At 41.2% G+C, this 14,346-nt stretch overlaps 1 protein-coding gene across 4 annotated transcripts in view; it reads right to left on the bottom strand.

The window, feature by feature from the left end:
* Positions 1 to 14,346, bottom strand: part of Slc10a7 (solute carrier family 10 member 7) — a 233,262-nt gene that overhangs the window by 49,748 nt on the left and 169,168 nt on the right. For all 4 annotated transcript variants that reach the window (XR_004110067.1, XR_004110068.1, XM_031340381.1 and 1 more), the window contains exon 7: positions 1,568 to 1,651. Coding sequence is in view for 2 of the 4 variants with exons in the window: in XM_031340381.1 (XP_031196241.1) it covers positions 1,568 to 1,651 (84 nt within the window). In the remaining 2 variants the exon portion in view is untranslated. The remainder of the gene's footprint in view (positions 1 to 1,567; positions 1,652 to 14,346) is intronic.

Genomic DNA, 14,346 nt, shown 5'->3' with positions numbered 1-14,346 from the left:
CAGGGCGCACACAGCACAGACACACTTCATGAGAGGGGCCGAGTGAGGAGTTGGACAGGGCGCACACAACACAAACACACTTCATGAGAGGGGCTGAGTGAGGAGTTGGATAGGCACATACAACACAGACACACTTCATGAGAGGGGCTGAGTGAGGAGTTGGACAGGGCGCTAAGCAGTGAAAGTGAGAGCACCGAACGTTCAAATGAGAGGTGAGTTCAAGAGTCAAATGAGGAATAAGCTGGTTGGGAGGTAGGTTCCATCGGAAGGAATGAACAGAAAAGAAACCGAGAAAGGTCCAGGTGAGCCAGGGTGAGAAATGGGGCAGAGGCTATGGAGGCAGCAGGGAATATGTTTATTCAAAAAGCCTCATTTGAAGGTGAATGGCATGGGGGTGTATTTTTCAATTGTTATTTTGTATTTAATTAAGTCATAAACTTTGATTGCTTTTAAATCACCCCAATCATGCTAAATTTAGCTTATTTTCTAAGTGTAAAATTAATTCTGAAAATGTTTGTGTAGTAGATGCTATGGTGTTCTCTATGGATCTACCTGTTCTGTTTTCTACTTCTTCCCTAGGGGAATGAGTGAGGCCAGCCTGAAATGACTGTGACAAAATATGAAGACTGTGTTCTTGCCCTAATATAGGACCACTCAGAGGAGTTGGACCAGCCCCAGAGCTTGGCATTAGAGCTATGGAAGCCTTTGGTGGAGAGCAGCTTCCCCTCTCTGCTTCCTTCACCCCATGCACTTCTTGTACACGACCAGTCTCAGAATCTTCTGCCAACAGAATCCCACTGAAGACAGCACTAAGCACTATTTGTACAGAGGTCGTATTTATGGACCACATTTGAAACGGTTGCTTCCTATTTGGTATACTCAGGCAGTGTGGCGATGATGGTGGTGATAGTGCTGGTGGTGACCGAAGCCATAGTGTTCACTGTGTCTGTCAGACTGTACTGCAAGAACTTTACACCCATCAATATTTCACAATAATACTTGGAGGTACTGTAATTATAATATTTAATAAATTGTGACTGGCAGGTAGGGAGATTAAAATGACTTGCCCAAGGTCATCTAGCAAATGAAAGGTAGGTATAAATTTAACGTCCAGTTGCTCTTACAGTCTGTGAATATGAGGCATCCTTGCAGACCATTCCTCTAAGACCTAGGACATTCATTCGTATAGTAAACTTTTGTCCCCACAATGGTGGCTTCCCCTGACTTACACCCCCAAATTAACAAATCACCAACAAAGAAGACCCTCATCTTACATATGCATGCTTATAAATACGTTATATAACAGTGTCATAGGAAGCTTCTATACAAGGGTCCCTGTTGTTTAAGAAGAACGGATGACTCTAGAATCTAGCTTGTGTCTCTTGGGGATTCTTGTGTAGAAAACTAAGGGCAGAGTGGCTTAATGTTGTTAACTGAAAGTTCAAAATGAAAATGTCGAAAACATATATTTTCAGTCTTCTTTCATTTTTCCCCCTCACATGCTCTAACCTTACATAGGAATTCCCAGTGTGACGTGTTAAGAAAAGAACAGCTAAGACAACCTTACCTGTCCAATAACAAGAGGAACCACCACTGTCATAAAAAGCTGAGAGAAAATGGATGTAAAAGGCACCGAAGAGGATGAGCCGAGCTGCAAAATAGGAGAGGGGGGTGAGGTTACTGTGATCCAGCGGCGAGTACAGCTGTCAGTCGGTAATGCAAAAAGTGAATTTCATTCCCATAAATTTCTCTCACAAGCACCAAAAATTTGGCAGTAATCAACAATGAGAAAGTGAAGTTACCTCTGATTTTTAAAAATTTAACATAAATAGATTATCAAGTATTTTAACATATAATTCTATAGTAAAACTAAGAATAAGGAAAAAACTGATGTTACATAATCATCTTAAATTACTTTCATTAACACTCTTGGATGGTAGAGTTATTTTACATATTCCACAGTTTCACCTATAGTCATAACTTAAATGATTATTGCATCCATATGTAGATTCCTAGAATAATAAACAAACATGTCTCATTCTCTTATCTGACAACATTTTTATTGATGTAAATAAAATACTTTCTAACTTTTCTTAAGTAAAAGGGAATCTTAGATCCTTGACAACTCACTGTTATACAAGTTCTAGCAAATGAGAAAAACCCTAAAATATAACTTCTTTTTCTGTTTTTCTTTTTTTTAAATCTGTGTGTCTGTTTGGTATACGTGTGCACGTGTAGGAAAGCAGATGTATATGTACACAATGAGTGTGTTGGTCAGAAGACAACCTCAGACACTGGCCCTTGCTGGCCCCTTTGTCTGAGATAGGGTTTCTTGTTCACTGCTGGGAACATTGGGTAGCTGGCCTGTAATCTACTGGCACTTCTCCTCTCTTAGCCTCCTATCTCCTGCTAGGAGCTAGGATTGTAGACAAGCACTTCTATGGTCAGCCTTAGAAGAGTCCTGAAGATTTGAACTCACGTACTTAAATGCTTGTGTGACAAAGTATTTCCCTGTTGAGATAGTTTTCCAGTCTTCTTATTTTGAACTTAAAATTTCTTTTTCTTTTTTTTAATTTTAACTGATTTAAGTCTTATTGCATTATGATGAGAAAAGATACATAATTTCAGATTATCTGAATTTGTTAACATTTAAAAACATATTTTAAGTAAACAGAATTACATCAATTCTTCTTTCCCCTTTGTACCCCAACTCCTCCCAGAGACCTCCGCTTCAATACCTGCAATAAGGTTTGTTTTTTTTTATTTTGTTATATTCTTTAAAACTTATAAAATATTGTAACAATAAAAATGAGTAGTATAAAAGTTGTTTGATATAAAACAATTAATTGAACAGTCTTATATAGATGCTTGTCTGCAGCAATACTGAAAAAATATACATTTTTCTCAATACAAATTTTAAATAACTCCAAACATATTAGCTGTATATTTTAAAATACATCACTACTAGTTTTTTTTTTAAATGAACATGAATAGATAAAATCTTTTTATTTGTTTGTTTATTTTGTTTTTAGTAGAGCTTAAACTCTTGGCTCTTACTGTGGTACAAGCCTAAAATAAGAACAATTTTTATACACTGGAGTTCATTGTAATAGGTTGTACTTCAATGATGCTCACATCACCAAAGGATTTTACCTCCCTAGTGGCTAAGCTAAGAGTTGGCAGTTCTGCTGCACCAAGGAATGAATTGTAGGCTCGATTTTTGGATACAGACCTCCTGCTATGGTCAAAGCTATTTGACTTGAGTGAGTGACTTTATTCTCAGCCCACAGAGAACAGGTTACATTCATTTAAGAAATGGTGTGTGTATTAAGATGGTCTATCCATAAAGTCATTCCAACTGTTTCAATGAACAAAGGTTCTGCTTGGAGGGTGGCACAGACATTAGGTGAGGGTAAGAATCTGGTTCATTGGCTGTGATGATTTGGAAAAGCATTCATTTCAGAGAAAGAGTAACTTATAAAGTTCTCTTCGTCAAAATTGATACAAGAGTTACAAACATCAAGCAAAGCATTCAGTCTCACTCTTTGTTGTTCTTTTACAAGCCACCTCCCAAGTTAATTGTTTACATTTCTTTTGGCTGTATAAATAATTTTGAAATATATAAGCTGTTCTGAAAACCACAGTATTCTGTAAAGACATCAAATAAACAATCCTACTAATAGAGAGGCTGAGATAGGAGAAGCGTGGTTTCAAGACCATTATGAGTTACCCAGCAAGACACTGTCAGGTACAAACAAGCACAAAGTATATATGGATTTTACAATATTGAACCTATATCTCCAATTACCAAATTAGAGAGACCACCAGATGATAGCCAACAAATTTCCAATTCCTCATACTTTGAATTTGAATTGATTAGGATAACTTGGTAATATAAATTTTCATATTAAGAGAATTAAGAAAAAGTAATTTTTACTTCTTGTTATTTTTGTTGTTAGAAGTAGAATTACGTTTGTGTGGATTTGTTGAAAGATTACTTTCTTCTTCTAGGGTGTAGTTTTGTTCCTTATGTTGGTGTTTTCCATCTATTGTCCTTTGTAAGGCTGGATTTGTGGAAAGATATTGTGTACATTTTGTTTTGTCATGGAATACCTTGTTTTCTCCATCTATGGTAATTGAGAGTTTTGCTGGGTTTAGTAGCCTGGGCTGGCATTTGTGTTCTTGTAGAGTCTGTATGACATCTGCCCAGGGTCTTCTAGCTTTCATAGTCTCTGGTGAGAAGTCTGGTGTAATTCTGATAGGCCTGCCTTTATATGTTACTTGACCTTTTTCCCTTACTGCTTTTAAAATTCTTCTTTGTTTAGTGCATTTGGTGTTTTTATTATTATGTGATGGGAGGAATTTCTTTTCTGGTCCAGTCTATTTGGAGTTCTGCAGGCTTCTTGTATGTTCATGGGCATCTCTTTCTTTAGGTTAGGGAAGTTTTCTTCTATAATTTTGTTGAAGATATTTGTTGGCTCATTACATTGGGAGTCTTCACTCTCTTCTATATCCTTAGGTTTGGTTTTCTCATTGTGTCCTGGATTTCCTGGATGTTTTGGGTTAGGAGCTTTTTGCTTTTTGCATTTTCTTTGACTGTTGTGTCAATGTTTTCTATGGTGTCTTCTGCCCCTGAGATTCTCTCTTCTATCTCTTGTATTCCGTTGGTGATGCTTGCATCTATGACTCCTGATCTCTTTTCTAGTTTTTTTTTTATCTCCAGGGTTGTCTCCCTTTGTGATTTCTTTATTGTTTCTATTTCCATTTTTAGATTCTGGATAGTTTTGTTCATTTCCTTCACCTGTTTGATTGTGTTTTCCAGTAGTTCTTTCAGGGATTTTTTGTGTTTCCTCTTGAAGGGCTTCTAGCTGTTTACCTGTGTTTTCCTGTATTTCTTTAAGGGAGTTATTTATGTCCCTTTTAATGTCCTCCATCATCATCATGAGAAGTGATTTTAGATCTGAATCTTGCTTTTCCAGTGTGATGGTGTATCCAGGACTTGCTATGGTGGGACAACTGGGTTCTGATGATGCCAAGCAACCTTGGTTTCTGTTGCTTATTTTCTTATTTTGCCTCCGGCCATCTGGTTATCACTAGTGCTACTTGCCCTGGCTAAGTCTGACTGGGGCCTGTCCTTCCTGTGATCCTGGTTGTTTCAGAACTCCTCAGAGTCAAGCTGTCTCTATGATCCTGTGATTCTGTGATCCTGTGATCCTGGGCCTGCTTCAGCGCCTAGGAGTGGAGCTTCCTCTGGGTATTATGGGACTCACTTCAGAGTTTGTGCCCAAGGTCTGCTTAGGGCACTGGCTCAGAGAGACAGGATGCAACCCATGCTACTGGCCTGGCGGAGTTCCTGTGTGCCTGGGTCCCACTGGTCCCAGTTACTTCCGATGTTGGGACAGATGTTATGTCCTCCTCACCTCTGATCCTATGATCTTGGGCATGTTAGAGCACCTCCAACTTAAAATTTCTATACTCCTGTTTTAAAATTTGAGTGCCCCACCACGATCACAAGCCCTGTTTTCCTTCTCCCTTTGCTGACAGTTGGTAAACCAGCTTCACAGAGCTCCTTTTTACTGCAGCCTTGATGTTCATCTATACAGAAACACTCAGCCTCAGCTATCAGGAATCACTGTTTCCCTGGGAACTTCCTCAACCTCCTCCTGGTATTCAAACCTCTCTAGCCAGTGACAGCCTAGCTCATACATATTCTTATTCCTCTTCAGCCCTTTTCATTAACAAACTTCTCTGAAGCCACATCATTCTACTTGTCCCTGTGACTTGTTTACAATCCTATAGATTGGACCTCAAATTTTATATTTACCTGTTAAGTCAGAGGTAGGAATGCCTTTTGGAAAATAACTTTGTCCGTGGACAATGAGGCAGCAATGACTGAGGGCAGAATGTCAGGACAAGTCAAGTCCTGGAGGAGTGGCACTGACTGACCCCTCAGTGATGCAGATCCAGTGTTTCTTACTGCCACCTCATATATTTGAAACGGGATCTTTCTAAGTAGGCTAGCCCATCCTAGGACTCACTATACAGCTCAGGTTAGTTGGCCTTGCACTCAAGATCCTCCTGCCTCAGCTGCCAGAGTCCTGGGTTTACAGCCACATCCTAAGACATCCAGCTTTGATTTCTGAGTGCTCCCCAAAGGGTTTCCTAAAATCTCTTCCTTCAGTCTCTCCTTGGAAACATATTGGCAACTGTGGCCATGGAATCAGGTGGGTGATTTTTTACTCTCTCCCTGGGGAACCACGAAGATCTTCTCCTACAGACTGCCTCCCTCACCCAATCCCTTGGTCTCACCTGCCAACATGAGGGAGTGTCTGCCTGGAAATCCACTGGCTGCTGCAGCCAGGGAATCAAGCAGTTATGCTCTCTTCCTCCCTTTGCTCCCATTCAATGCCCTAGTCTCCTTTCCAGCCAGTTAGCGGAGCATTTGCAGGGCCCGTTGTCTCGCTCTTCTTCCATTACTTGTGGACTCCACAGACCCTCATGGAGGACCCAGCCTTCCTCCCTCCTCCTGTGGCCTCTCACGGCCCCTCCCCCTCAGGCCCATCCCCATTTCTGTTTGTTAGCTCCCAAAACCTAGAAACAAATTCTGCCCAGGATCCCCAGTGGCCACACCTGACAGGGACTCAGAAGTACTTCCTACCAGGCAACTCCCAGGCTCTTAAGATCCAGAGAGGGCATAAGAAACCAAAGAGTTGGACACCCATCCGACTAAGACAAAAACCAGATATCAACACTTAGAATTACTATCATCCCAAACCTAGATGCCTAGATGCCAAAGTAAAAAAACAGTACCATCCAGGACAAGGTATCTCCACTAGAGCCTAGCATTAAGGACAGCCCAACTTGGGAGAAAGGTGGAAATAAAAAAAAATAGGGACTCAAACAGGAACTTCAGAGGCAAGTCTCACCAACAAAATGGGAGATGAAGACAGACTCTCAGACATGAAGCCAAGGCAGAAGAAATGGATACCATGGTCAAATTTAAATCTAAAACAAACAAACAAACAAATCCATAAACAAAATATCGAGGTAATCTGGGACACTATGAAAAGACCAAATCTAAGAAAAATAGGAATAGAAGATGGAGAAGAAACTCAGGTCAAGACACAGACAATATTTTCAACAAGCATCATTGAAGGTATCAAGGTACAAGAAGCTTATAAACACTAAATAGAATATTAAAAACTGCGAGAGCAAGAAAGAGACCAAGGCGGAACTATGAGAATTACACTCAGCTTTTCAATGGAGTCTCGAAAACCCAAAAGGGCATGAACAGATGTCCTACATACACTAAGAGACCACAGATGCCAGCCCAGACTACTAGCCAGCAAAATTTCAATCACAATAGATGGAGAAAGAAACATATTCCATAACAAAACCAAAGTCAAGCAGTATCTATCTACAAATGCAGTTTGGCAGGCAGCATTAGAACCTGAAGATGTTAGCCACATCCAAGAAAACACAAGGAGTAAGTATCAGACCAGCAAATCCAGAGAAGGAGACAAAAACCAAATCACAACATCAAAATAACAAACAATGGTCATTGTCAGCTCTCAACATCAATGGTTTCACTTCCCCAATAAAAGGACACAAAGGAACAAATGAGATAAAAAACCAGGACCCAGTATTCTGCTGTATCCATGAAACACACCGTGATATCTAGGATAGATATCATTTTAGGATAAAAGGATGAAAAAAGATCTCCTAAGCAAATGGGCCCAAGAAACAAGCCGGTATAGCCATTTTAATATCTGACAAAATAGACTTCAAACCAAAACTAATCAGAGATAGGAAAGGATACTACATATTCACCAAAGGAAAAATCCACCAAGGGGATATTGCGATTCTAAACTGCTACACACCAAACACAAGGGCACCTAAGGTCCTGAAGAGACACCAGTCAGCTAAAATCACACACTGACCTCACACAGCGACAGTGAAAGTCTTCAGTCCCCACTCTTGCCATTAGGCAGGTCATCCAGACAAAACAAAACAGAGAAATGCTGGAGCTAGCATGTCATGAACCAACATTTGACTCAAACACAAAGAATATAACTTCTCAGCAGCTTGTGGAATGTGCTAAAACTGACTACATACTTGGACACAAAGCAAGTCTCAACAGATACCAGAAAACTGAAATAATACCCCACAGGTTAAAGCTGGATATACACAACAGAAACAAGAGAAATGTAAAACTTTTTAGAATTGAACATTTCATTCAACATACATTCATTTAAAATACAATATACCCAAATTTGTGGCACTCAATGAAAGTGATTCTAAGAGGCAAGTTCAGAGCACTGTGTGTGTTTGTGTGTGTGTGTGTGTGTGTGCGCGCGTGCATATCAGAGATCTTATATCAGCAACTTAATGGCACACCAGAAAGTTCTAAAACAAAAGGAACAAATAATACCCCAAAAGAATAGAGGAGAAGAAATAATCAAATTCAGGTGTGAAATCAATGAAATAGAAACAACAACAATACAAAGAATCAAGAGATTCTTTGAGAAAAATCATTAGCCAAATTAACTAAAAGGCAGAGAGAAACTATCCAAATTAACAAAATTAGAGATGACATTGGGACATAACAACAGACACCATGGGAATCCTGAGAATTATAAAGACGTACTTTAAAACTCTGTGCTCCACCACATTGAAAAATATAGCAAAAAATGGATAATTTTCTTGATACATATCACTTACCAAAAAGATCACATAAGCAAATTAAGCAGACCTATAACTTCTAGTGAAACGAGAGTAGGAATTAAGTCTCCCAACCAAAAAGAGCTCAGAGCCAGAGAGTTTTAGCACAGAATTCTTCCACAAGAATTAACACCAATATTCCTCAAATTATTTCACAAAATAGCAACATGAGGAACATTGTCCAACTCATTTTATGAGGCCAAAGTTATCCTGATACCTAAGCCACACAAAGACCCAACAAAGAAAATAGAATTACAGATCAATTTTGTCTATGAACATAGATGTAAAAATTCTCAATAAGACACTTGCAAATTGAATACAAGAACACATTTTAAAAAAAAAAATCATCCATCATGGTCAAGTAGCCTTTATCCCAGAGATGCAGGTGTCTGACAACTATATAATCTGACAAGTATAATCCACCATATGAACAAATTCAGGAAAGGCCTTTGACAAAATGCAACACCTCTTCATGATAAAAGTCCTGAAAAACAAACAAACAAAACTACGGCTACAAGGGACAGACAGACCTCAACACAGTAAAGAATTCACATCAAGCCTGGCAGTGGTGGCACTTGCCTTTAATCCCAGCACTTGGGAGGCAGAGGCAGGTGGATTTCTGATTTCCAGGCCACCCTGGTCTACAGAGTGAGTTCCAGGACAGCCAGGGCTACATAGAGAAACCCTGTCTTGAAAACAAACAAACAAACAAACAAAACAAAACAAAAAACAAAACCAAAACAAAACCAAAAGAACTCACAGCAAGCCCACAGATAACATCAACCTAATTGGAATTCCACTAAAATCCATTTTCAATAAATTTTGGTCCACCCACCAGGAGACCTAATGCTCATTGAATACCAGTGTCAGCACGGACCACTGGCTGTCAATGTATTCATCTCCCAAACTGTGGCCTCTGGGCCCTTTCCTGTACAACTGATATAAAGTAAAGAAATGCAGGGTCAAACAGAACAGGTAAGATTGAGGAAGATGTGTGCACAGAACCTCTGGTTCATCAACTGCTTTTTATGTGAAACTAAAATATTAAGGGTAGTAATTACACTACTTTATATCAAGCATGTCTTTGAAGCACAGAGTGCTCAACAAATATGGTTGCCCTGCAAACATTAACTCTAAAATTTCTTCCTCATTCAGTGGTTGAAAGCAGGAAAAAATTGTAGGTACCAGAGAAACCTCAAATAAAAAAAGTTTTCAATGCTTTATTCACAAGGCTTAGAATGTCTAGAGAGAAGCAGCAGGATTCTGGTTGTATCTGTTGAGTATAGACAATCCCTTCCTCAATCTCAGGGCTCCGCTCACACATTCCTAGCTCCTCTTTCTATCTAACTTTACTCACATTTAAAAATGTGCATGTGCTCAGGATATGCACATCAATGATAGAGTGTTTTTCAAGCTGGTTTAGAAGCCATATTGCCTCTGTAAGCTTACAGATAAAACTTATTTCAGTAATATTTTTAAAGTAGCATGTATTTTAATTTCTCCTGTCACAAGGCCATTGTATACTTCATATTTAGAAGCCCACATTAGCAGAAGGCCGTAGAACACAGCAGTGAGCTGGGCAGGAAGTTATCGAGGATCCCCCAGAGTCCATTTGTCCTTTAGAACACCTGAGACCACTGAACCACTTGATTGGAAACAGGTTAGAGTGTCCCTCCTCCCAGGTCCTGTCAGATGAGTGATGAGCCCACGCTATCCAGGGATGTAATTAACTGGGTTCCTCAAGGAAGAGGAAGGGAAGCAGGGATGCTGTCTCTGAAAGGTAAGGATCTTAGGGCTGGAGTCTAATTGGAAGTAGGTCCTTTGTTTGAACTTGGCCACAGGACCTCCTGTGGGGTCAGTGTGAAGATTCAAAGGCATCCCTGTGGAGGTTACTCATGCTCTGCAGTGTTCACTGGCAGTCAGAAGGAAGGACACTGAGCATCTGGCGCAGGACAGCAGGACAGACTGAGCAGGACAGCACATTACAACATTTGAGGAAAGTACAGGTAGGCCGGACTGATCTCTGCTGTCGGAATAAGTGCTCCTTCACATTTTAATGAGGGTCCTGATGTGGACAAAAGGATCCTAGGAATGATGGACAACTTCTTCCATGATGAGATTAGCAGGACAAGCTTGCAAGTTCAGCCTGCAGCCTGGGCTTCACCAAGATAACACATCTCATACTGCCAAGTTTTTAGATACAGCACATTAAACAAACAACTCAGTTACTGTTTAATTCCTTCCAGAAATATTGTACCTCAAAGAAGAAAATGCCCAAGTAGGTTGGTTTTGTGGCTTTAATAGCTTATACTAGGAAGAAATGGAACATAAAAACTCAGTATATGAGAATTTAAATCCTTTATGTTCAGTCACTCCTGTAGGGAATGAAGAAAGCCTTGAGTGTGTTTGTATGTGTATGAGTGTGTGTGTGTGTGTTCATTACTTTGGGTGCCTTGAATAATTTTGTCAGTTATACCTCACGCATGAATGTGTGGTGTTGGCACGGCATGGCTATGTTAAAGACCCCGCAGCCTCAGACTCTTGGGAAACTGGCAAAACCCCGGCCCTCCCTACCCCCAGGTGAGGCTCGGAAGGAAATGGCAAAGCCTGTGCTTCTGGCCTGTATGTGAGAAAATGTCCTGACGACTGCTCCTGTGGAGAGCAGCTAAACCTGTGCCCTGAATCAAGCTGTACACAACAGAACCTACGTCCACGTTTACCTGTATGCAATGGCCCTGCCTCTCTGTTCAACTTCATATCATAAACAGCCTGCCTGAGCTTCAGGATGCCCTGGCTTTTCCAGCCGACAGCCCAGTCCACCCAACCCCAGCTGTTTCTATGTCTGCATATTTCTCTTTTCTTCATTCCCTCACTGCCCTCATCAGGCCAAATCCCTTCGAGCCCTGCAAAGGATACAACACAGTCCCATAGTGACCAAGTTCTTCTTGGTAGTCAGAGCATGTTCTAGGTGTTAGGGGCCGTGACAGTGACAAAGCACCAAGCCCCTCCTCTCAAGGGCTGCTTCTTAAAAAACAAGGTAATTAGAGCTGGAGAGATGGCTCAGTGGTGAAGAGCACTGGCTGCTCTTCCAGAGGTCCTGAGTTCAATTTCTAGCAACTGCATGGAGGCTCACAACCATCTGTAATGGGATCTGATGTCCTCTTCTGGTGTGTCTGAAAACAGTGCAGTGTACTCATATACATAAAATAAATAAATATTAAAACAATAAGGCCATGGTATGTCTATAATGTATTCCCTACGCCTAAGGCTTAGGGAACACGGTGGAAGAAGGAGTGGAGTTTTAAGAACCAGAGGACCAGAATGTCTGCTGTGAGAGAATGTCTTTTAAACAAGACAGGAAAGCTGTACCTTCAAAATCACAATATGATTGGCTAAACAAGATCTGCATAACAACAGCACCAGTGGAAATGCCAACATGGATGGGTGAAGGTGCACAAGACCCCACCTCTATATTTAGAGCTATAGGCAATCAATATCTGTGGAGAGGTGGAGAATCAGTTTTCCTTGAAGATGATCACCCTAAGTCAGATATCTAATCCCAAGCCATCAGCCTTAAACATGTGTGCATATGAGGAACAGTAAATGCACTCAGTGGGGTGTGTGTGTGTGTGTGTGTGTGTGTGTGTGATTAAAGAACAAGTCATGAATTTGGGAAGGAGTCAGGTCATCACAGAGGAGCAGATATAAACATAGTAGTCATGTATCAAACTCTCAGAGAATAAAAAATTAGATGAAATAAGAGAAAAGATGAGGTTTGTGAGCAGGCCTGCCAGTCACCCATGAGCTTCTACCTCTGGAATGTTCCCTCCTCCCATGGACACCTGGATGCAATTTAAATCTTATTTCTTAGGAATTCTTTGCAAAGCTCCTTCCAACTGCCTAATTCTTCTCTTGGCTTTTGTGGGCTCCAGTTCCACTGGACCTGTAAGAATCCTGAATTACTCATTTCTCTGTCTTTCCAGGGAAAGCACACACTCTGGAAGACAGGAACACTGTCTTGCTTGTGGTTTACAGCTAGGGTAGCACTCTATACCACCTCAGAAGCAATATAAGGACTAGTTAGACCAGACGTTCCCACCTCAGAAGCAATACGAGGACTAGTTAGACCAGACATTCCCACCTCAGAAGCAATACGAGGACTAGTTAGACCAGACATTACCAGAGTGACAGATTTGGGCTCTAGCAGGACCAGTGTGCCTCAGAAGGTTCCAGGTGCTGCTGCTACAGGTGTGCTTGGGCCCACAGCTTGAGAATCTAATGTGTACCAGGTGCTTACACAGGGAGAAAGGAGGCCTAATATGGTTTCTCTTCACTCTCCTAACATTTCTGAGGTAAGTGACAAAGTCTTACGTAACTCACAACTCAAGAGAGGGTCAGTCCGGCCTCCTTTCACCGGTCATCTACTGTGACTACAGAAGCAGCATGGACAGTAGACTTCCGTGTGGCAGACACCAGTCTAAATGCTTAATGTGTTAGACAGGCTGACTCTCACAGAAACCTTGTGAAGTGAGTGGCTTATAGCTGAACAAACTGGGCATGGTTACTGTGGCTATGACTGGATCCCAAAAGTAGCTCCAAAGTCTTCCATTGTACTCCAGAGATTCCAGAAGGTTCGGAAGGTAGGCTAGGCAGCAGGAGTGGAAGGCACAGCTGGGTTCTCCTCTTTTTGCTGGTGGTGGGGGAGTGGAAGGGGCTGAGGGGTATGACTGAGCCACAGGACACAGAAAACCATCTGAGGGACTCTTCTCAACACTCCAAAGAATGGCACAGAACTAGTACAGATTGGATTCATCAGCGGGAAGTTAATTCGGTACACACAATGGATGCCTTGGGGCTTTAGGGTTTAATTCTGGCAGAGCAAGGTTCAGTGGAAGCACAGTTGACTGCTACCAGTACATTCATTTAATAACGACTTCGCTTGAAGAGTAAAGTATTACTGATTCAAAGTAACCAGGCTCAGAAAGACAAATAAATGACGGCTGTGACGGAGGCTGAGCAGCTGCACACCAGTTATCAACCCAATGTGAGCAAACAGACGGTGCCTTCCCAATCCCTCCTGAGAGTGAGCTGACCTGTAAGCTGTCACTTACGCACGGGTCGTCACCTATTCTGTGGTGTGATCAGCCTTTTATCTGATGAGGGAAACCCACTAGCCGCAAGCATTGGTATTTGTGTCTCTTTTCTACTATGAAAATATTATTGTATCAAATAATTTACTCCTGATGATTGGCCTTCACTTTCATTAGGAAAACCAGAAAAGAGATGTGTACAGTTTATACTGTAGAATGGCAAATGCCAACTGATATCCTTTGCTGGAAAATCAGCAAGGACTAATTTGAGACAGTGAATGATTTACACACACATACACACACACACACTCACACACAAATTCTACCTACATCCCAGGGCCTACCCCTGAGGGAAGATGAAGGGAGATTGCTAACTATTGAAGATAACTTTCTTGTTACATGCATCAACACCTGAGTCTCCTTCCAGCTGTGAAAACTAGCATTACAGGGATGTCTTCTCAACCATCCCTGATTTTCCCTCTCTCCCTCTCTCTCTCTCTCTTTCTCTCTCTCTCTCTCTCTCTCTCTCTCTCTC

This window comes from Mastomys coucha, unplaced genomic scaffold, assembly GCF_008632895.1.
Source record: "Mastomys coucha isolate ucsf_1 unplaced genomic scaffold, UCSF_Mcou_1 pScaffold22, whole genome shotgun sequence".
Taxonomy (NCBI): Eukaryota; Metazoa; Chordata; class Mammalia; order Rodentia; family Muridae; genus Mastomys; species Mastomys coucha.
Note: the sequence above shows the minus strand (reverse complement) of the source record. Positions and strands in the feature narration are given on the sequence as shown.